At 39.4% G+C, this 25018-nt stretch overlaps 1 protein-coding gene across 5 annotated transcripts in view; it reads left to right on the top strand.

Moving 5' to 3' along the window:
- prkag2a (protein kinase, AMP-activated, gamma 2 non-catalytic subunit a) overlaps positions 1-25018 on the top strand; it is a 129303-nt gene that overhangs the window by 57342 nt on the left and 46943 nt on the right. For 4 of the 5 annotated variants that reach the window (XR_001479230.2, XM_015354693.2, XM_015354692.2 and 1 more), the window contains exon 4: positions 22108-22331. Coding sequence is in view for 4 of the 5 variants with exons in the window: in XM_015354693.2 (XP_015210179.1) it covers positions 22108-22331 (224 nt within the window). In the remaining variant the exon portion in view is untranslated. Of the gene's footprint in view, positions 1-6696; positions 7312-22107; positions 22332-25018 lie in introns of those variants that run through there. The other variant, XM_015354695.2, reaches the window with a different exon arrangement.

The following is a 25018-nucleotide window of genomic DNA, read 5'->3' as shown; positions in this document are numbered from 1 at the left end:
TCACTGCTTTTAATAATTTCACAAAAAACTCTTTGTATATTTAATATGTTTTATATATTTTTTATTATAATCAGCAACTATTTCATCAACATTTATTTCCTTTAATGAACCAGGGTGATGGGAGAACAAAATATAAACTCATTTTGAAATAAAAACATCATTTGTATTTTCAGTATACCATATCAACCCCTTTTTTTGCTTGTAGCTTGTATTTAAACATATTGTATTTCTTTTTTACAAAGAAAGCTCATGTCACCTGCAGTAACATCTTTGATTATGGAACGTTACAGAGGAAGGATAAATGGACTTATCACTTGATAAATGGACATTAAATGAGCAAATGGATTTTTTATGACCATATAGATGTAACTGTCAACCAAATGTTCACAAATATGGGCCAAGTGTGAAATTGTGCTCAACAGACTGGATTAAAACACTCAATCCTAGTCACCTTTTGACTTTTTTTTTAAAATGTACAATTGCCTTCATTGAGTAGAACTGTCTCATTAGTATAATGCACTGTATATTCATCATACCCTTGTAGACAGGTGTGCAGATAGTGAAGTAAATAGTGTTTGTGTTTCACATCGCCACAATACCGCATTTTACACAGGAGCAAGTATAGGTTAATTCCATACGGAAAAGTAAAAAGAAGAAACGCGTTGTTTTGGGTGTTAAGATAGGTGACCAGAGCACTCGAAGACTTAACTGCAGGAACAGCATATGTCTCCTTTCTAATTTTCACACTGGAATTCATCTTTATTTGTTGCTTTCCAGCCAACAGACACTGATGCAGCTCTGCCACTCAAACTACAATGTACACAGGTCTGCATCAGCTATAAACGTCTCTCCTCTATTGCTCCTATAAGTCAAAGTAGCAGGAGCTAGTAATAGGTGTAGCACAGTGATGTTAAGTTGTTTGTGGCTTGAAGCATCCTTCAATTGCAAAAGCCACACTGACCGTGGTTGAAATCAGTTTATGGTTTGTACCCAGCTTGTTGCGTATAACTGTGTTAGGAATTTGCAACGGGTAGGTGGACTGACATTTCAATTAAATCTGATTTTCTTTTTTTTTATCTGAAATACTTGGCCCCTTCTGTTTTCGTCTGTGGCAGGATTAAATGTGTCCAAATGCCTCTCGTTCACTGAAGCGTATGCCCCCGCCTGAGAGCACGTCCTTTTTCCTGGCACTTGTTACAACTTAAAACTTTCCCCCGCTTGCCAGGTGTTCCGTGAAGAATAGGTTCTTTAATTTTCTTTCGTAAATCGCATGGGAGTTCTTTTAAGGCACGCTTTGTTTTGCCATCTTGTCATCTTCCCTTTAGTGACTGGTGTTACAGCGAAGTCCTCTGCCAGGAACCACCAAGATAAGCCGTGTCTTAAGATTCACGTACTGTAGTGACAAAAAGAAGGGAAGGTGATTGGGTGACAGGCAAATCCGTTCCTGGTTTCTCAGTTCTACCAGCTCTCCTTAAAGTGAGGTTTTTGTGCGCGTGATTAATGGCCTAACCCATTTTTAAAAAAATACAATTTCTTCAGGACTGACAAGTGCAACTTGGGTTGCATCAGTTGTCAAGAGACCTTCACACATCTCCCCAGCTTGCCTCTTGCAGTTTATAAGATCACGTTTATTTTATACCGGACCATTGGCATGAAAACATTTGGAGAGACTCCAGAGCCAAGGTGACCTGATCATAATCAGAATTCAACTATAAAGCTCCAAACTGTTTTAAACTTTTTAGGCTTAACCACTCAGCTTTTACACCGCTCACAACGGTGACTTTTGGCTGCCGCAGTATTCATATCTGTGTATTCATTCTTTACAACTACATCCTGGATGCAAGAAGTGCAAATGTTTACTAGGCTTAAAACTTGAAGGGACTGATGGAACTCCTAGGGGAGAGAGAAACCTGTAGAAACAGGAATTTCACAGGGCTGGAGGAACGGCAGCCACACTAGTGCCAGTCTGGCGCTGCCAGCCTCCTTTCAGCCCTGTAAAAGGTCATTTTCTCCAGCTCCTTGGCACCTCAGTAAGCACCTTGGTGAATGTGAGAGGCCCCTGTCAGCTTAAGAGAAGAAAACCCCTGCCTTTACAGCGATTTTGTATCAGTTTGAGTGAGGTCCAGAGCCCTGCTTTCAGGGTAGGGGAGAGGGAGAGTTCACCCACATTTTAGATTCATCTGTAGTAAACCCCTCAAATGTTAAGAAAAGCATGCAACATGAACCCCCCCTCCGCAAAAACTAATAACGCGCTGTTCAAAGGCCAATACCTCAGTTTGTTTTGTAAGAATATCAATATAACACAAAGTACTTTGCTAAAGTACTCATAAGTTGCATTACATGGAGATCTTTGTAATAATACCACGTCTTTTGGCTGTCCACCCCAGGAACCCTAAAGTGCCTCACAGACAAGAGAGGACTCTTGCATCCAGCATCTCATGGCAAAGCAGATATGCCAATTAAATCTGCATCTGATAGCTTTACAGTGGTTTGAAGTGGTTGCTGAAATCTTGTACAAGATCAATAACATTTTCAGACTGTTGTGGTGTATTTGTACGTATTGTGAATGCCAAGCGTTCTTTAGTTAAATAATACATACAAATATAAACATATAAGAAAAATAAAACGAGAACAACTCGGGTCACCCTGTCACCATGGGTGATATGGGGACAGTTCATCTTACAAAAGTGAGCTGGGTCAGATTTTGATTTTCTCTTATGATAAAATATACGTTCAAAGTCTAAGTGTACACTGTTACTTTATAGTATCCATTCATCAACTATTCTTACGTCCTTCCTTAATAGTTCTATTAATATGTAAAAGAAAGTTAAGACCTTGGTCTTTGGAATCTAAGAGTATGAAAGGTTAATCTTTCTAATGTTTAAAGCCTTATTGCGGAATATGAAGACATATTCTTCTATGAAGGACAGGGTGTCTTAAATACCCTGCTAAGGTTATATAAGCTTCAAGTAACAGAACTCTCCTTCAATTAAGTTACCTTGCTTCTTTAATGTGGCAGTTTGCCATTCATCCCTGATATTTCTTTCTTTCATACAGTTCTTAAAATAACTAAAGAGTGCACAAAATAAAGTAACTGTTTATGTACTGTATATAAAAACAAAATAACTTAAAAGGTTTTCAAGAATCTAAAATCATTAGAGTTGACCATGTTGATAGGTTAAGTCAAGGACATTTCTCACGCAGTTCTGTGCTGACTGACATTATGTTATTTTAATTGCTTTTTGGTTCCAAGCTTCTTAATTTGTTTCCTGTTTCTAACCTTGTTGCTTTGAAGAAGTTGGGGGGTTGAGGGTTTTAGAGAAGATTAACTTGTTTGTTTTGCACGATAATTTTTAAGGCTTAGCTAAACTTGTCTAAAAGCTTAGTTGGCAGATAATTGCCAATTCTTTACTATTGGTGCAGATTTCTATTAATTATTTTTAATTCTGTAAATTAAGATTTTATTAATCATAAAGTAAAAGTAGCTGCTTGAAACTTCTTTAAATCTAACATTTTTATTATAAAATCCTTGTTTAACCAAAACTAGCCCTTGTATTTCTAAAATAAAGGGTTTATATCCACAAATTATTATTATTATTATTATTATTATTATTATTATTATTATTATTATTATTGTATTATTTAGAGGAACACATACTGTACATTTAATAGAAAAATAGGTAAATAAGAATTAAGAATTGTGTAAGTGAACCAAAAGGTTAATTAGCTCAGTCAATGAAGTAAATGTAACCGGGTTCTAAAATAATTAGCTGTCAAGTTAACCAATCAAAGAGCCAATCATGAGGAAAATGTTTGGTACAGGTAGGCCCTGTACTACAGTATATAAAGGTAAGTGCCAATTAGTCTGGAGAGGGTTATAAATGCAAAGGAAAACATTTATGAAAGCATCAGTCTACTGCGAGACAAATAGTTAACAAATGGAGAAAATTTAAGACCACACTGACTTTAAATGTGGCTGCATTTCAAAATGATCCCACAGAGCAGCACGAAAACTCATACAGGTCATCCAAAAGGACCCCGGAACCACACCCAGGAATCTACAAGCCTCTCTTGCTGCAGCCTTGTTCATCCTCAACAATACAACAGAGGTTGAACAGCCATTGCTCTCAAAAAAGAACAGTGCTGCTTGTCTTAGGTTTGTAAAAGACCTTCTGGATGATCCTGTAGATTCTTGCAAAGAATGTTCTCTGGGTGGATGAGCCTACAATTGATCTTTTTGGCCACAACGAAAAAATGCCATGTTTGGTGAAAACCTGCCACCGAAATAACCCCATCCCCACTGTCGAGCATGGTGGTGGGAGTGTCAAGGTTTGGGGCTGGTTTTCTGCCCCCGGACCTAGATGATTTCCCATTATTGAGGGGACTATGAATTATGAGGCATACCAAAATATTGTGGAGGAGAACGTCGGGCCCTCTGTCCACGAGTTGAAATTCAGCCCAAAAAAATGGTCATCCAGCATGACAGTGACCTAAATCTAGCAAATATACCAAAGAAATGGATTGAGAGGAAGGAATGTTTGGTATTGGTGTTTTTAGAATGGCCAGGTACAGATCTTAACCCAATAGAAATGTTGTGGCAACACCTGAAGTGGCTTGTTCATGCAAGATAGCCAACAAACTTGCAGCAGCTGAGGCAGTTTCTCAAGGACAAATAGGCAAAACATCCTCAAAGCAGATGTGAGACACTGATTAGTAACCATAGGAAATGTTGGGTTGCTGTTGTACCCACTAAAGTATTTGCCCCCGCTTATTGAATTAATAGGCAGACAGGGATCTATAGTTTGTGTTATACATGTATAAACATGTTTTTTAAATAAAAAACATGTTTTTGTACGATATGTATGTCCATTATCTGTATTGTTGAGTTCAGAGAAAAGATTTTTCAGATTAATTCGTCCAATGAAAAATGAAGGATTTGCATACTGTCAAGTAGCACTGTATGATATTGTTAAAAATTAATTAAGAATGGATTTTCTTTCTTCTTGTCTATTTAAATGTGAAAAAAGCATCAGGTACAGTGCACTAAAATGATTTAATCATTAGTTATCTGCAGAGGTAATAGCACTGTTGAGCTATTGCATTATTCATGAAATAAAGTTAATATTTAGATTGCAAACAAAGATCAATGTGCAGTATGGCACCCCAAGGTTGAATGAAGACACAGGTGTTGATCAAGCTGTTTCATTGCTGGGTACACATGGGAAAAAACATGGATTTGAAGATATTATAAAACCTGCCATTTCAGGAAAGGTTGTCCATTGGAATAGGTTTTTTTGTAGAAAAGCCCTATTTTATATTGAACTTAATTAATATCTGCAGGACGCTACCTTTGGGTTTGGCAGAATTATAATTACACAGTGGCTTGCGAAAATGTTTTGATCCTTGCGCAGTTTTACATTTTATCGCTTTAAATGTTGCCGCCATAATTTAAAAAAAAACACCCGTCTCTGTGATCTTCCTCGGTGAGGTCGGGATTTTCAAGCAAAGATTCAATCATGGATGCTAAAAAGTGTTAAAAGTAAGGGATAATGTCATTAAAAACCATAGATCCGGTTTTAGTGTACCAGAAACTGGTGAGGGATGCCACTGTGAGGCAGATAACTTTCAGAGAGAGGTACAGAGTTCAGTGGCTGAATAAGGAGAAAATATGCATCAGTAATCTCCTAATTATTCCACAAAGAGGACTTCTATGGAACTGAAAAAGGACGTCTCAGATCCTGCATTTAGATTGTTACAAAACATCTGAGGGATCCTGCAAAAATATGTAGATGAGGTGGTGGTCAGGTTAGATCAAATTGGAACTTTTTTTTTAAGTACAAACTGTTACATCTGGCACAGACGCAGCACAGCTAGAATCTCCCAGTCCACACCATCCCTATAGTCAAACGTGCTGGTGGCAGCGTCATGCTGTGGAGATGCATCAGCACATGAGGGACTGGAAAGCTTGTAATGGAGTGGAGGTCAGGAAATCGAGTTTTAGTTCCACATTGTGGAAGCACTGACAATATCAGAAGAAGTAATTTCCCCCCTTTTCTGGGGCCTGAAAAAAATTAGAGGCCAATGCCTTGTTAAGCTCCGTAAGGGCTGTAGTTTTATTTAGTTTCGGGTTTTGCCAACCTCCACATGCAGCACTGATAAATAATGAAGCGCAGATGACTAAAATGGCATTCGCAGACCTTGCCTCATAGTCAAGGTTACAAGTAGTGCAGACTGAAAATTTACCCCATGGTCACTGTGTTTCTGCTTTGTGTTCCCCTGTGCTTAGTTACAGTACCTGCTAGTGGTCCTGTACAAGGAGATAGTGCACGCAGGAGCCTCTTCATAGTATCTGTGTGTGAAGATGTGCTTGTGTGGAGGCATTTCCCACTCACATAGCTCCCTAGAGCTCCATACCCACAAGGGCACCACAACCTGTTCACTCTTGCTCATTCAGCCTTAGATGCTTAAGGCTGAATCAAAGCATTAGACCCGGAGAGAAATTAATCACAGGAGGCATGTGATATTCCAAGTCACTATGAAAAAAAAAGAAGAAGAAGAAGAAGGTGATGATTGTTGGGGGAGCAAAGGAGGGGGTGCACTAGCTAGCCAATCCCTGGCAAGGACTGCCTGTGCGCACTGTGGTTTCCTTTTACAGCCTCTTGCCCTGCAGGCTATTTTAAAGAGACATCATGCACAGCTGCACTTGACAATTTGCACCAGCAGCTCTGGCAGGGGGAGTTCCCAGTGTATTGGAAGAGAGACGTAGCTGGCGCTTGTGCAGCGCCGCGCTTGGGAGAGTGTCTGTGTGGGGCAGCAGCTTTTTTGAAGGGCGTGTGACTTTTTTTTTTTTTTTTTTTTTAGTCGTCTTGAGCACATTCTTGTGTCCACCCCCAAAAAAAGCTGACTAGCAAAACTTCAGAGCATTGCCAAAGAGGTGAGAGGGACTCCTGAAGGCAAGAAGCTGTGAATCGATCTCCAGAAGACCCTCCTTGGAAACTTAGTATTTCTGTGGGCTTGTGGTGGCCTTTCGTGTGCGGGTGTTGGCAGGAAAAGGAAATCTTATTCCATCCCTTTGGAAAATGGTTCTGTTTGGCTGATGTTTTTTTTTTTGGGCTCCAGAGGACACCAGACCCAAGGTGTAGAATACTTCTGCTCTCAAAAACCCCCAGAGCGGGCATGATTAGCCCTGACTGCTGTTTCATTGCCTGCCGCGACCCATGAAGCGATTTGGCAGCCTCAGAGGGAGCAAGAAACGCAAGGACCAGGGCAGAGGCACTGGGAGACGGCAGTCAGAACCCCATGGCCTGACCGGTACAGTAAACACAATGGTCCCGTCACTTGTGCAGACAGCGCTAACGACTGCTTAGCGTGACCTCTACTGTACGACGGCAACACTGAAAAGCAGGGGAAAGAGAGAGCGTGACACAATACTTTTAATGACGTTTTAATATTTTTGTATTACCCCAGAAAAAAACCCCGAATAGTGAGGAATTTTTATAACAATTCTATATGAGACCTAAACGGATTTGATTAAAAACCAAAGCTTTTGAAAGGCTAAGTGTGTATTAGTTCAGAATGACATTAATGTTATAGTCCTGGAAGCCAGCTTTAACTTGCTCACTTATTTAGTTAGGCACTGAACAATTAGTACTGTATAGATTTTTTTACAAATGCATCATATGTCAATATTTCACGTTTCAAAATAAGAATTTATTTTGTGGACTGCAAAGGATTAATATCTTACCTGTTGTTTAACTAGTGGAAACTGGTCCTGACTTATAGCACTTGATTGATTTTTTTTTGCCAAACCGTCAACATGAAATACTGTATCAATAATGTTTTTGGTTGGAAATATTATATTCCAGGTAAAAGGAGGTACAAGTTCAAAGATCAGAGCATCTTCATGAGCCTAGGTGAATGAGGAGTTTCCTGTTGGAGTAGGGCATCTCAGATGTTTTGGTACTGGGGTGTATACTGCAGTTGTCCTCATAGAACGCCCCTTCTCTTTTTCACTGTATATTGCTGGTTGTTTCAACTACTGTAGATTTAATCTCTCTGTGGATTCACTGTACTATTTTTAATTCTGCATTTCTTTAAAATAGCAGCTAGGCAGAGGGCTTCACGGAGCGAACTGTACTCAGTGGACTACTCTGCTCTTCACTAAACGTTGATACGTCTTTGTGTCGGCCTAGTTCTGTGCTCTAACCTTTGTTCGGTCACACTTCGAATGTAATGAAGAGAAAGCCGAGAACAACAAGCCTGTACTGAATAGTGATTTCATGAGTTGAAGCATGTGTTCATGCGTGCAGCTCTTTAAATGGAGAGTGTGTGAGACAGTCACAGTGCAAGGCAAGATGAAAACCATTTCCCAACAATCAGCGTGCCATGCCAGGGGCATTGTGTTTTGGTGTTTTGTGTTTCGGGGACACCGTGGCCCCCTGGCTAGTGGTAGTTATGTATAAAACAGGTTGATAAAATCACATTTTAAAACATCACCCACTTTCTTCAGGCAAGATTCTGCTAATTAAACTAGGGCCGTACACAAACTCGAAAGGTGACGCAGCTCGGGCTTCTGTGGACTAAAGGTGTGATGGGACGATTGACGTGGTTGTGTTGTTTGTGTGTTTGTTGGCAAGGACGTGGTGATATGAGAAGTGATATACTGTAGTATATTCATGGCTTCTTTCCACTGCAGTCAAATAAAAGGGGACACTCTGCAGTAGCTGCCAGCAGATCCCTTCATCTGTGCATTTCCATAAGTTAATTGTGACGATGCTACCTCCGGTGCTGTACTGCGCCCAGCTCGGGACTTTAATAGCCAGTGTGTGGCACTTATTGAGACCTGCCATTGTTTTGTCAGAAAAGCACAGGAGATCATCAACAAATCTTATGAGGCCTGCAGTATAGTCAGTCTGGTGATAAATTGCACATCCTAGTTTATAAAACATTCTTTGTTTAGGTGTTGAGAAAAGAGCAGATGACTCAGATACAAATGGACCTCTACTATCTCATTACTGCCTGGATCTTAAACCTCCCTTTGAGTAAATTGTGTCACGGTGGCTTCCCAGTGTTGTCTGTATGTAGACCTGGGTTAGTTTGATTTCACTGTGATTCGTATTTCTGTGTCTAGCCATGTGAACACAGGTGTCATCACTGTGAACTGAAATGTAGTGACACAGTATGGCGATTACAAATGAGGTGTGTATATAATTGAAACAATCTAATGGAACTCGCAAACTCGGTAATGTATAACATGCCATGCCTAGAGAATGTGGTTAAAACGTTCTCTTGTTATTGCAGTTTTAACATCCCTGGTGTTGCAGTAGCAAGAAGAGTAAACCTACAGTAAATACTGTATTAAGAGGACACATGTTTTAGTAGCACACTCCTGATGATGTGATATAATCCCCCAATTCCTAAACGTCTACAGAAATAGTCTCTGATTCATGCGCCTCTCCGCTCGGAATTAATTAAAATTATCCAAACAATCACAGGCAATGTGGGACTTTTTCCCAGGGTGCCCTGGTTAATGCTTTTTTGGCACATGTGAGCTACACACCTTTATAAATCACTCTCCAGTATAAATCATTACACTACTACAGTGTTACACCACTCTACCACTTTGCTTTTTTAAGGGCTGGACTGTGCAGAGGGCAGATTGCCTGTGGGCAAAGAACTTGAGATGCCTGACACTTCTTATGCTTGCAGTCGCTCTCACAGTCATTTAATAGTTACATTAAGACGATGGAAATAAGACGCCATTTTCCAGGAATCAGGTTAACAATTGGCTGCCTTAATTAAGTGGTGTTTTCCTTTCCATCTGAAAAGACAAGAGTGGTTATTCTCCTGCTTGTAGTCTCAAAAAAAAATGTTTCATAATTTTTTAATGGCAGGGCTTTCATTAAATCTTATGATTTACAGTATATGCGATCACTAACATTTTTTAAGTGAGATTGCCAAAAAGAATAGCTATTGTATTGTTGTTTACGCTTTTTTTTAGCCGGCAGAGGAATCCTACTCCATTGGGCCCCTGAGCAAGGCCCTTAACCCCAGCTGCTCCAGGGGCGCCTTATAAGTGGCAGACCCTGCGCTCTGACCCCAAGGTTCTCTCCCTGTCTGTGTGTCTCATGGAGAGCAAGTTGGGGTATGAGAAAAGACAAATTCCTAATGCAAGGAATTGTATATGGCCAATAAAGTGATCTGACCTGTTGTTCTACTGTTCAGAACTGTTGTTTTTAGAGCACAATTCTAACCTTTTAATGTGCCTTTAAACGTTGAATGCACATGTTGTATGCCTTGTGTCGCTGAAGAAGACAGTAACACATCCACTGTCACGGCTCCTTGCTTCTCTAAAGATGTGTTTCTGGATGAGTTAGGGTTCCAGTCCCTTTCTGTTGATCAGTCAAGGTCATATTATCTCAAGGCAAGTATAGAACCTTGTGAAAGCTAGAGATGTTACATTTAAAGAGAGCTAAAAGGAGACTTCTAGCCTACTATAGCAGTTGGGGTTTTTACTTTCCCTTTTTGTTTTGAAATATTTTTCCCTTTTACATTGGTAATTTAAGGCTTTTCTGACACAACAGGGCTATGAAGGAAATAACTACTGTAATTTTGTGAGCATTATGTGCAGAAGTTTGTAAGGAAGTGAAAAGCAACTAATATTTTCTCTAAGAACACTATCAGCAAAACAAAAAACAACAAAAAGGTTGTGTAGTTCTCTGAACCATTGTTTGGTGAGGAATAGCCAAATACATTTCACAAATTTCAAAGAAACATAGAAGCATAGATGGTAGGAGCATAGATGACACTGGTTAAAGGATTTTGCCAACTTGGAACCCATGTGTGAATGACATTCTTTAGGTAAATTTGAGCTGAATACAGAAGTGTTGCCTCACAAGTCTCACAGAGCTGTTTTCTGCCTTCAGCTCAAGTAGTTTTAATGAATTGTAGCAAAACCTTTTTGTTAGTGAATTGAGTACTCTGAATTATTCCTATTCCTTGGGCATGTTACATTATTATTATTATTATTATTGTTATTATTATTATTATTTATTTAAACCATACTTGGGATTGTATTGCTTAGTACACAGACAGCACCACTTGTAGTATAACTTTTTAAATATACTGTATTAAGTTAACCACATACTATCATTCAGGGTTCTTTTTACATATGTGAAAGAACCCTCACAGGAGCAATGTTTCTCAGAGTGCCTGCTGTTCAGGTTGCATGTTTGATATAATGAACTGTAGTTCATTGTGTAGTGTTGCTTTCCATGCATGTTAAAGGAACTTCTACTTCATTTCAGGACTTTTGAAATGCGGTGTTGGTAGAATTGCAACACCCAGCATGAAGAGTGCTTTCTCAAGACCTGATGGTATTATTAGAACACAGCTCTATGAGTTGTGTATAGTCCTGTTTTGAGCAGGTTTCTATTACAGTACTTGAAAATGGTGTATCCAGATGCACAGGGATTACTACTAGTCAAGTATTCATGTGCTTATTCATATTTTTTATTTCATGTTTAAATATGTTCTTCAATAATGATGTTGAGAAAAAAAAATGTTTCTTGTAACTGTGAGCTATTGGTTCTGAGCCTTAATGCTTAAACCAAGTTTTGTATCTAATGTTTGTATCTAAGACATTGTATCTAATATCTGGACTTATACTGATATACTGCACTTACTCTTTTGTCTTGTTATCATTGTTTTTTAGAACTTGTTTTAACAAAAAAGGAAACCTTTATTGTTTATTGCTACGATGAGCTGCTGAGAAACATTTGGTGGTGATCATAACTGCTGAAATGTCAAAGAAACCTCTTTTGCAGTTAATAATTGGAAAACATCACTGCTACAAATACTGCACCAACATTTTCACATTAATCATCTTTATTGTACCTTCTGTCTAATTCCAGAGCCTTCTGTGCCCTGCAATGATAGATAAGGCTTACACTGGTCCTGCACTTTATTTTGTGGTCATAAAATCTCCTGAAATATAGTAGGTGTTATCTGCTCTTAAAACAAATTGCAACCCTATGCAATTTGAAGACAAATTGACTATACTGAGAAGAGAGAAGATGGTTTTAAAATTTCCAGAACGTACCCAAAATGTGAATTATTAAAAAGCAAAGGAAAAAAATGCGTACTTAGGAATCTATCATTTATTTTTGAGTTGGCACTGAATAAATAATAGTTTCACTGGGGCCGACTATAGCTCTTTTCATCCCGAAGTGCTTCACAAATTGGACAGGGCTCTCACCATTACCCTACAGATTGCTCCGCCTGGGTGCAGAAACTCAGTGTTACAGTACTGCACAGTACTTGCATGATACATGTCAGAAAAGACAGATCAATAGGTTTTAATTCAGCTTCAATCCCATGCTGTCTGGTGAAACTCACACATCAGAATAGATTACATTTCGGTGTTTATAACACCTTGGATCGATATCACTGCCGTTGTTAATGCTTAGCTCTGTTCCACTGCTTTAGTGGTTTTGTTTTTCATCGTATGGCTTGTGTGTCTCCTTTTTGTAAAGTCCCTTTAAAGTTTTTTTTTAAGCATATTCTTGCTTATGCCACAGAAATTTGTCAGGGCTGAGTCACAGGATTTTTATTTCAGACAAAAAACTACTTATTTAAATCTCTCTTAATTAGTTGTTCTGATCCTTTTCAATCTAATGGTGGAAGGACGCCCAACACCCAAACACTAACCTCTTTAATGTCTTTCCAAAAAGTCAAAAACAATGGGGTACTTTTTAAACCCCTGGGTACGAATAAAAGATAGGAAAATCTCGTTGTGATTCCAGCGTGCAATTGGAAATGAATGATCTAGCATTTATAATCTTTACTGCTCGATACTGATGAAATTTCAGAACATACATTTTTCCTTTTTCTTATCATCCCAGGTTATGTGCCTGACTAAAAACAAGCGCTCAAGTTTTTATGTGAGTGCACTCCAAGCAAAATAAGGGAAACCCAATGCCTTTGAAGAGCCATCATTTCTCTACATAGTTTGAAGTGTGAGCTGCTGACTCCTCAATCAACACGCCAGGCTGACATTCTTCTTTCCCCTGACATTAAACTGGATATCTCTCCGCCTGGCTTTGCTGACAGGGTTATATAATGCTGTTTATTCCGGATCACTTTGAACCTCTTGGAAAAGAAACTTCTAAAAATTGTGTTTTTCAGATATCCAAGAGATGGATACTGCAACATCACTGATCCAGTAGCGAGTTTATACTTTTGTTTTCTTTTTATTAAATCAAGATTGGATCCAATCTCGAGTTGTAGCTGTAGTAATGTAGTAGTTGCTTACAATAGAGAAAAACATACCATAATCTGCACAATATTAACTGTGAGAGTTAAATACCGTAGATGACTTCTAACTGTTGTTTTTATTATATCATATTAGCTGTTCTCCTTCAAGGTTGAAAATGTAAGCTTTTAGTTAATTACATTTATTTTGCCAAGGTCACTCCTTAAGAAACATCTGGCGCTAAAGACCAGTTTGAATAACCAAGCGATTTACGTACAGTACCATCCTAAAACCCTCTGTGATGAGTCTCAGACTTCTTCATTCTCTGTGGTCAGATGTAGAATTTTGTCATTAGGGATGCTTTAAAGATCCAGGAAGAGCAAGTTGTATCTTGTGTAACTCCAATATGGCTAAATATCATTTGTGGATAGAACCTTCAGTTGCAAATGGAATCCATGGAGGCCACATTTTTCTATCTTATCTGTAATACATGTCAGCACCAGGGCTATAATAAGACATTGCCATGACTGAAATGAACTAGAAAGAGAGCTGAGATAGTGGGCTGAAATACCAAGAGATAATGGAAATACCAGCTTAAGCCATGGCTGTAGAAGGCAAATGTCAATAATTTGGAAACACTGTAGATGACAGAATTTACTGTAATGTACAGTATGTGCTTGCAATGCACTCCACTTCACTAGGCTGGAAGATCACTAGATAACTAGTGTTTCTTCCTGTAGAAGCTGTGATTTTGTTAGGGAAGGTAATGTAGTTCTCTGTGGTATAATGTGTACAGTAATGTTTTGGAAATGTCCTGCATGTATGGAGACAAATGTTTTCATGAAGGCAATTGTGTTAGGAAATAGGACTAGTTTCTGCTTGCAATCGAAAAGACTGAGGCCCCTTTCTGCCCTCTGCGGACTCATGATCTCGACATATTTGCTGTGATTGTAAAAGCTAGCAGCTGCTTTACTCCAGCGCTCAGCCTCGCCAAGAAGGTTTCGAGGAACATCAGTTTGTCCGCCGTTTGCTGCTGCTTTAAAGGCCTTTTATCCTCCTTTGTTTCTTTTCATGAGCCCCACTATGACGTCCCTGTATAAAGGCAAACTGGCAGAACATCAGGGTGAAGTGCCCTGTGTACCGACCAAAAGCCCCAAGATATACGTGACTTCAGAGGGCTTTAGCTGTACAAACCTCCTCTGGAGGCCTGACATGAAATCCAGCCTGCTGGAGGATGAAAGCTGAAAGGAGCATGGAGATCTTTTATTACAGTAGATCAAATTTCTTGTTAATCTGCCTGGTTATTAATTTGCACTGTTTTGTGTGTGCCTTTTGATTAAGTTTAAGCTTTAACCATTGCATCTTTTTTACCATTACTTTTAAAAAGTTTAAGCTTTTAACCATTACAGTACTTTTTACTGTAATGTATAAAGTCTTCATTAGTCATTAGTTAATAACAGCTTCGTCTTATTAGAACTGGCTGTGAATCTACAGTGTAAAGTTATATTATAACATTTAAAATGCTCTTCTTTATTTTGTTCCTTGAACAGTATTGCATTTGACTGGGTGACTCATATCACATTGTTTAAAACATGCACTAAGTCTTTTTGATGTCCTTTATAACTTTGTTGTGAACGGTGGCGAACTTTTGTGGTTGCAGCCTCCTGGGATAGCCATAGTCCACAAGGAGCTGACAAAACATCTACAGGATCTTGTTGTTGAAAGGTATCGATCAGGAGAAGGGTATAAAAGAATAGCAAAGGCATTGGATGTACCATGGATGTACCACTGTGAAGACTATTATTAATAAGTGGAGAAAATGTGGCAGCGCAGGGACATTGATCCAAGATCAGGACGACCCTCCAAAGTCGATGACAGGACAAGGAGAAAACTTCTCAGGGAGGCTACCAAGAGGCCTACAGCAACATTAAAGGAGCTGCAGGAATTTCTGGCAGGTTCTGGTCACTCCTTGCATGTAACCACAAACTCCTGTATTCTGCACATGTCGGCTATGGGGTAGGGTGACAAGATGGAAGCCATTTCTCACAAAAACGAACATCCAGGCCCATCTTAACTTTCCACAAAAAAAATAAATTCAGTCACCGCACACCATGTGGGAAAATGTCTTATGGTCTGATGTGACATAGGTTGAACTTTTTGGCCTTAATTCTAAAAGATATATTTGGCACAAAGACAACACCATCATCATCCAAAGAACACCATACCTACTGTGAATCATGGTGGTGGCAGCATCATGCTTTGGGGCTGCTTCTCTTTAGCTGGGACAGGTGCTTTTGGTACATATTTTGGCACAAAACCTGCTGGCCTTTGTCAGAAAGCTGCAGATGAATAGGAATTTCACCTTCCAATATGATAACGACCCAAAGCACACATTCAAGTCAACAAAGGGATGGCTTCAGAAATGGAAGATCAAAGTCTGGGAATGGCCCCATCAGAGCCCAGACCTCAATCCCAAAGAAAACCTGTGGAATGACCTAAAGAGGGCTCTGCAGAGGAGTTCCCCTGGCAATTTGAAGGAGCTTGAGCTTTTTTTGCAAGGAAGAGTGGGATAAAATTGCAAAGTCCAGTTGTGCAAAGTTCACAACTCATTCACAAAGACTTACTGCTGTAATAAATGCAAAAGGTGCTTCCACAAACTATTAGTTGGGGGAGGTGCACACTTATGCAACCAGTGTGTTGTAGGTTTTTTAATTTCAATTATTTTTCCTAATAATTATCTATTTGTTTTTCTCTTGAATGTTGTTGGTTGCACAGTCACATTAAAGATAATATGATTTATCTTGATTTCTGGCTTTACATCACAAAAACCTGCAATTTCCTTAAGGGTGTGTAGACTTTTTATGTCCACTGTAAATGGAAATAAGAGCAGTGGATTTCCATAGCTAGCTGAAATAATTCAGAACTATTTTACAGACCGCTTATATAGTAAGCTTTTTCCTTCAGTATAATTGTAATAAGTATTTTTCAGCCTAGGTGGCACTCTAACCTTTTTGCATATACAGTTGAAGAAACAAGGGCGCCTGATTCCAGGTGTTTACAATCCTGATTTAATAAATTCTTACTACAGTATTTAATGTTCTGTACTTTTAAAAGTTTAAAGGAGCTTTTACTGAAAATCAGAAAATGCTTTTAGAAATAGTATTTCTGTAAAATCATGTAAATCTTGTACAGTGTCAAGCATAGATCGTCTAATACAGACCTATGGTGCTATTGTTTTCATGAGGTTGAAAGGACACATGTTTCTTTCATACCTTTGCCAGGAAAACTTCCTGGTTCCGGAGTACATGACACTGATCTTTGTATTGCAACTAAAATTTACTAGAATTCCCAAACGTACTGTATCTTCAGTTATGATTTGTTCTGTAAATGAGGTCTAGGCAGTTCATTTAAAATATTCAAAGGAAGTGTGTACAAAGCCCCAATTGGTAAAAAGTTTCAGTTAAAGTGGCAAAAAAGTTAAAGTTAGATTGTGAAAAATACTGTACATGGAATTTGGCATGAATCGAAATTATAAACGTTCTGTATTTCATTTCATCCCATTATAACTCCTGTTCAGTTGGATTGTTGAAATGATTAAAACTGAGGAATATAAGAATTAGAAATGCACTGTGTACAAATATGTATGGTGTTTTTAAATAATGGAGAAAACAACATAGTCCGAAATGTAATGTTTCTTATTAATTTCAACTATAGAACTCATGTCAAAAACACATTACAGTCAGGAGAAAAGTACTGTATGTCATACTGTATACTTTGAAACCTGTTGCCAAAACAAGCAGCTCGTGCCCTTGACCTCATACAAGGAGCAAAGTTTACATTATAGATCTTTTACACAGGCTGTTAAGTTCAAAGAAGTCAGTTAAGCCTATGATAATAAGCTTAGAGTTACAAAACAGAAAGTCTTGCTTTTTTGATCACTAAAATCCACAGTGGAAGTGAAGTTTAAACTCCTTAAAGATGTTTAACTTAGTCGTCCTGCATTTCATGTTCATCCAAACATGCATTTTCAGATACCCCTTGGTCTTCCTCACCAAACAAAACTGCTCTAGAATGAATGTGTTTGGGAAATTTGTGGGTTCTATGTTGAGCTATAAAGTATATGAGGAACTTTCCCCCCTGTTAATCAGTTGTCTCTGTTAACACTATCAATGCTCAACAGATGTGTTTCCTCAGCAGAGCTGACTGCAGGGAAGAAGAGTATTCTATGGGTTTGGATAGAGTCTGCTGTTTCTTCATCTTGTTTTCAGTAAGGATATTTTGCTTCTAGAAAGGTCCGAATCGCCGCTGCACTATCGTTACTTTGGTTCCTTGGGATATTGCAGATGATAAACTATCTCCAAAGGTGTGATGTTTCGTCCTGTTCTGTAATTGCTTCTGTGTTTCCTGTCCCATAGGCTTAAGGTTTAAATAAATAAGAATGATTGTTGCAACAAATAAATGGGCATCCTGTTGGGTCTAATTATATTCTGTACTTGCATAGGGAGAATTAATGCTCAACCTGCAGTCCTGGAGAACAACACAGATTGTGATTTTATTTACTTCTGAAATTCTGTTTGCTCACTTTAATTTGTAACTTGTCACTTTTTGCAAATCTTAACAGATATTAAGCATAACCAATGAAATTTTAAACTTGGGATTTTCAAGCAGCAGTCGTGTACCTTTTACATATCATCCCAACAGGCCTTCCTTCGTCTGTTTGCATTGCTCTGAAGATGACCCTCCTGCATTGCTTCCTTTCTGATAGCCTCGTCTCCAGCAGAGCCAATTAAAAGGTGTCGCTGAGTTATTAGGAGCAACATCTGCTCATTAATTATGTTCACTGGTGGCTTTCGGGTTAATCTGTTCAGAGGAGGTACCCGACAACACAACAGATGAAAAGCTTGTGTTAAGAATGTTTTACTTTTCCCTGCCATCTTTTCGGTTTAGCAGTTACCATCTCCCTATTGCAACTCAAAATTCAACAAGGATGGAGGATGATGAATTACAATCTTATTTACCGGTTCCATTATCTGCATTAAACATTGCATGGTACACATTATCTACATTATCTCCCTGAATCTCACAACTGGCAACCCACTGAAGCTCAGCAGGTGTGAGCCTGGTCAGTACCTGAATGGGAGACCTCATGGGGGAAAAACTAAGGTTGCTATTGGAAGTGGCGTTAGTGGGGCCAGTAAGAAGCACTCACCCTGCGCTTTGTCTGGGTCCTAATGCCCCAGGTTTGATGGGGGACACTTACTGTAAAAAGGCGCTGTCCTTCAGATGAGACGTAAACCAAGGTCCTGACTCTCTGTGGTCATTACAAATCCCAGGGTGTTTCTTAAAAAGAGTAGGTGATTGGCCTTCACCAGTGATGGCCTCCTAATAGTCCCCACCTATGAACTGGCTTCATCACTCTGTTCTCCACCCCACTGATAGCGGGTGTGTGGGGAGTGAACTGGTGCACTATGGCTGCTGTCGTATCATCCAGGTGCATGCTGCACACTGGTGGTGGTGGAGTGGAGTCCCCACTTCCTGTAAAGTCCTTTGAGTGGAGTGTCCAGAAAAGCGCTATTTAAGTGTAAGCAGTTATTAATCTGCCTTATCTTTTTCCCAACCACCATTGATTTTTATGACCCCTTTGATCAACTAATGCAACCCTATCATTCTGCAGTACCTGAAACATTTTCTTTTTTGCAAATCCTGTATGTTGCACGATGTGGTACTGTAGATCTTTTAGGAACGTTCCTTCCTGTAGTTCTATCTGCAGGTTGCTTTCGCATAACCGCCTGAGCTTCTACTTTGTAAAACACCCATGAGAGAGAGAATGGAAAAGCAAATCAAAGGTTAAAAATGTCACATCCAGATGATATGGGTCATGACAATTGGATCGGAAAGTCTTTGAGTTTACATAATGGAGAGAGCAGTGAAATAAGTATGCTCAGGGCCAAGTTTCCATTGTTAACCAGCTATGACTAGTACCGTGCAGGAAAGCATGTGAAGTCCACGATGTGACAGTGTGCTCAGTCGAGTTGCAGCACAATGAGGAGTTTTGAGGCTGTGGAGATGTGACTAGTAAACTCTGAGGGCCTGTTCAGTGTCAGAGGGCTCGTCTCAGAGGGTCTGCTCAGTTTTGATTTCTAGCAAAATACCAAAGGCCACAAGAGCACATTGTGAGGATAAACACAAGAACGGATTTATTGTACAGCTTTGTATAGAAATATAATAGAAATTTTGAAATATAAACAGCAAGTTCTAAAAAAATACAGCACTGTACAACACCAAGTGTTAAGTTGTAGTATCCATTTGTGCGTCTTCTTTGCTGCTTCTGTAGTCTTTGCCACTCCCATCTTTGTGTCATTGCGTGTTTACTAAAGACACTAGAGTCAATGTCGATGATATAAATTAGGAACTGTGGCATGTCTCACAGATCCCAGTGTTACGCCACTAATTACATTACTCTAATTAGAAGCTTCTCCACTTCCAGCTACACTCTACCACCACACACTTATTTTCTGTTTCTGTTTACTAGTTCTCCGTCCCATGTTACCTTTTGATTCCTTGATCTTGTGAGTTTTGGAATCAATCTTTTATGTGGATATTTCAATCTTGCTAAATACCTTCCACAATGTCATGACGTAATGTGACAACGTCTCTACTGTGGGGCAGCAATTACTAAAATGCAGCTAACCTAAGTAGCCATTAGCCATATCACCCTGCAACTCACAACTGACAACCCACTGAAGCTCAGCAGGTGTGAGCTTGGTCAGTACCTGGATGGGAGACCTCCTGGGAAAGGTTACTGCTGGAAGAGGTGTTAGTGGGGGCAGCAGGGGGCGCTCACCCTGCAGTCCGTGTGGGTCCTAATGCCCCTAAATGCTTTGAGTGCAGTGTGCAGAAAAGCACTATATAAGTGTAAGGAATTTATTATTATTATTATTATTATTATTATTATTAAAATACATACTGTAATAGAAACATACTGTTTGAAAATGTACAGTTTTCTGCAGTGTTTCTTCTGCAGGTGCCATTACATACTGTAGCTCCAGATGTGAAGCTGTGTTGCTTTTTGAAGTTGGTGAAATTCTTTTTTACCGTTATGTGCATAGCTTTTAAAATGCTGTTATTAAATTCAGGTTAGAAAGAATCATGGTTTCTGTACATGTTAATCAGTATACATGGAGCTACAGTACCTTGGAATGACCTGCTTTCCTTGACCAGATCTGGCAGAGTAGATTTTATGCTTTCATTTGCGTCTGTACATTTCTAGGAGGACCTGATTAAAATTCTGGAGACATAGAATGACAACATCGGCCAAAGAAAAGAGAGATGGGTAATGAAATTTGCTGCAGATGAAAGAGTTGTTAAGATGTACGATACAGTTCAGGAAACTGTGCTTTCTCTCCATTTGCTGGGGAAAAAAGTGATAAGTTGTGGATGCTTGGCAGCTGTGTACATGTTGCTTGTTCATTTTTAAGAGGAGGGAATTCTGTCATTTTAAAATAGCTTGTTCCTGGGCTTGTGTATAGAGTACAGCAATGTCTTGCTGGGTATTTCAATTGGAAAACTTTGAATAATGTTGTATAGTATATTAAGATGAGAATTATTATAATGAAATCCGTGCTGAAATTTAATAAAAATACTGTAGTAAATGTAACAGCGTGCTGTATGTCTGCTTCTATGACATAATTTACATCAGTACATGAATCATGTTCAATAACTTTATTATTCTCTAATATACTGTTTTAGATTATATTATAAATAGATTTGCATCCTATTTTTCCAGCTGTTTGATAATTTGTGGTTTGCAGCTTGAATATAAGAAAGGTTAGAAATGAAGGGTGTTGCTTTTCCCATATTGTTTGGGGTTTTTTTATCAATAGTAGCTTTTTGATCCAGCAATCACATTTGTGTGTTACTTGAGAGATCCTTTTGAGCATCTGCAGTGTCAACTCAGCTATTGTAAAATTGTTTTTAAATTGGTTTACCTCATAGGCAGCTTTTTCAGCTAAGAGCAGACAACCAAGGAATCCTCTTAATACTTGAGTGCTGTGTACTGTATACCTTCTCTATAATGAATGGATGGCCATGTAAGATAAAAGAGGAGAAAGTTTTTACACGGACTCGGCATCAAGTGAGAAGGAAGGTTAATTTTAAACAGCAGCTACTGATATGGATGGCAGTGCTTGATAGAATTGGCATATTATTGCATAATGTAATCCGAGTTAGCAGAGACCCTTTGATACACAATTGACAAACTGACATAATGTTAGAAATGGTTGCCCTGGTGATACAACATTTTCATTCGGGGGGGGAGATGCATTCTTGTTGTAACAGCATGTGTTCTACCATGGTGACCTGAGACAACCTAAAAGATCAGCTAAAGATTTGTTTCTTCTTTCCCCAGAGGAGAAAGTTCCTAATGCACTGGAATCCTAACAGCTGAGCATCCCGTGATAAATTGCTCACAGGCTTTGTGCTTTTGCAATTCCTTAATTTTCCCTGCCATGCTCGGATTGAATGTACTGTACGGTCTCAGCGAGACTGTTATCAGGGCCTATGTGCATTTCGAGAAACTAATTCAGGCTGAGGACTGGTAGATATAAAGGGTTTTGTCACTGCAGTCGGATATATTTTAAAACTATAAATCATTTTTAAATCTCCTGAAATCTTAGACCAAAAACTCATTGGAACACAGTAACTGATTCAAAATGTGCTCAGGAGACCACTGAGAGACTTGACTGCAGTCCATCCTTTGGGATTACCGGACGGTACTGCCACCTGTGGCAGCCGCAAAAGACCAAGTAAAGTGAGCTCAAGTAAACTCTAACCGCCTGTTTTGTTTTCTTCCACAGCCTCAGGGCTCTCCTCACCCCCTACTACTCCGACTCAGGTGACCAAACAGCCCTCTTTCCCCTTGGAAGCCTACAAGAATGAGCCAGAGCGCCTGGAGTCTCGCATGCGCTCCTATTCCTCGCCCCCCGACACCGGCCAGCGCTTCACCCTCCCTACGCACCAGGGAGGGGTCTCAGCCAAGCCTCCCACCCCCTCCTCGATTCCGATCGCTACCTCACGACCTGTGAGTATCGCGCCTGCACCTCTCCTTTTCCAGTATACCAAGTTGCTTGGGCTTATCCCAGAAAACTGGATCTCGACTACCGAGCAGTGGAATTCCGGGCATGTACAAATTGCACCTACTGTAAGTCAATCGAAGGGCGCCACGAATCCAGGTGTGCTGGTGATTTGGTTCCTTAGGAACATTCTGCACACCCTATGAGGGTGCTTTCAATGCTTTCTGGTAATTTTCCATGGCAACACGTTCCCCATAGTTCAGTCTGTACGTGTGTGGAATTAAGACCATAGGAGGGTCTACACATGAGACCAGGCCTTTCAGCCCATCTAGTAGGTAAGTGATCCAAGGATCGGATCCAGCCTTTTCTTGAAATGAAGGAGGGATATCGGCTTCAACAGTATGGCTGCATCGCTTGTCCCAGACTCCCACTGCCCTTTGTGTAAAACAAATTGCCTTCTGTTGTCAGTTTTATATGTTCTTTCCCATTGTTTGCCTTGGCATTTGGTCACTCCTCTCAGGGCTGATTCGTTAGTAGCAATGTATTTTGTGATAGCATGGTGTCAAAGCTTTTGACAAGATTTTGACAAGATTCTCTTTTACAGTTTAACTCATCTTGATCCTGCCTGCTGGTCTTTGATAACTCAACAAAGTTTAAACAGAGAATTTTTTTAGTCTATCAGGAAGCTACTCTCAGTTCAGTAAAACATTCCATTCCATGTCCCCTTTCCATTCACATAAATGATATATTGTCCTGTGGGAATGAAACAGTAAATATTATCAGGTCCTTCCAGTGTTGTTGTGGCTACACAGTTCTAAGTCCTCCTGTAAATCTCCTTACAAGAACTGTGTTTAAAGGTATGAAAAGTGGTGCAAAAAACAACTGCCTCCTGTTATTTCTGACTTGTTTGTGCTGTTTTGGTGGTGGCCACAAGTTCAATGTGTTAAAACATGACAGGACAAACACTCTTAGGTGGCCTCGAACATCATCAAGGTGGATGGTAAAAGCACTTCAGTTACATTGAAAACCTTGTATATGACAAGCCAGGGTTGGCAGGACATGTTTGTCTGTTAAAGGCTTTTTAAGATTCAGGAATTTTCCATTTGCAAGTCATATTTCTGTTGAAATGTATGCTGAAGCACCCCCAGGCTGAGATTCCTGAAGGCAAATGATACCTGCAGAAAGCTACCTCGTACAACTAAAAATAATTTGGGCTTGAAAACAATTTTAATTATCAAAAGTACAGGTAAAGGTTTATTCCATGCTGAAAGGAAAAGAAGGAATTAAATGTTTCGGCTGTGGAGTCTTTGCCCAACACCTGAAGAAGACTTAACAGCCGAAAGAGAGTTATGTCTTTTTTCTTTTCCTTTCAGCATGGAATAAACCTTTACCTGTTACTTTGCAACCTACGCATGCTGACGCAGCTGCCTACTTGAACATTATCCAAAGTAGTTGTCTTCTAGCCAAACATCCTATGAATAATTATTAATTGATGTTATGTGCACACACAGGAGTGGTATGATCCATCAGAGTATCCCAAACTGTCTAAAGCATTGAGAACGGTTCAGCATGTATTTTTTTTCCCCATAATTCCTAAGGACTGCGAAGTACAGTACGTTGTTCTGTGGGAATGAAATGGTAAACAGTATCCAGTCCTTCCAATGTTGTTGTGGCTATGCAGAAGACCATGGATTATCCTGAGTCTGCTGATGATGGGGAAAGAAAGCCGATCATGAAGATAATTATTATTTTTCGTGTATTTCTGTAGCACTTTTCATCCCAAAGAATCCCAAGAGATTTACGTGTAAAAGGGGACCCACTTCATCCACCACTGAAGTGATGTGCTGCAGCCATTATGCACCAACAGCTAGTGGATATGGCTCCATAACTTGAATTAAGGTGGAAGTTCAGGGAGACTGGATTATGCAAGCCCAAAAAGGAATTTAAGCAGGTCCCTGGGGTAAGCACTCCTGGATTTACAAACAGTGCCATTGGATTTAAAATATCAACTGGTCTAAATTCTTTTAACGCCTGAAGATGTGCAGTATGTGAGGTACTGTATAGCACCTCCTATGGCATAATGTTCTCAGTCTGTGTAAATCAGTATCAAGTAGTTTGAGAAGTGTGTTCGGAGGTTCGGCTAGAATCTTTTTAGCTTTCTGTGAGTGGAGCATCTTTTCTGTTTTTGCCGATACTGTATAACTTATCTTCTGATTATGTTTTTAAAGGTGTGCCTATTGGCACATTTCATGCCACTTGGACCATATTCCCACGACAGCTGTGAACACACAGTAAAAACAACAGTACAACATGTTGTAGGTTCTATTGAGAGTATGTGGTGCTATTTTGTTATGACCGCATGTCCTATATGTCTTTATATGAGAATAACAAAACGCTTCTTCCCCTCATTCAAAACTTCTGGTCAGTCAAGTGAAAAGCAAGCTAAATCTAATGTCAGTATGTTAGCAAGAACAACATTATTTTTGTTTTTTGCTCACTGGGTATAGACAGGGCGGTATTTCTGAAGAATTGTAGACAATATTTTTGGGCTTTTCAGAAGGTGGGTAGAACTGAAGAAATATTATTTGTGCTAGGTTCTGGCATCCAAGATGTGTGAAACTGACTTCTGTTTTACACACTTAGTCGTACATAATGTGGTGAGACTGTATGTAAACAACCATAAAAGCCAGATAAT

The sequence above is a fragment of the Lepisosteus oculatus genome, chromosome 6 (assembly GCF_040954835.1).
Source record: "Lepisosteus oculatus isolate fLepOcu1 chromosome 6, fLepOcu1.hap2, whole genome shotgun sequence".
Taxonomy (NCBI): Eukaryota; Metazoa; Chordata; class Actinopteri; order Semionotiformes; family Lepisosteidae; genus Lepisosteus; species Lepisosteus oculatus.
Note: the sequence above shows the minus strand (reverse complement) of the source record. Positions and strands in the feature narration are given on the sequence as shown.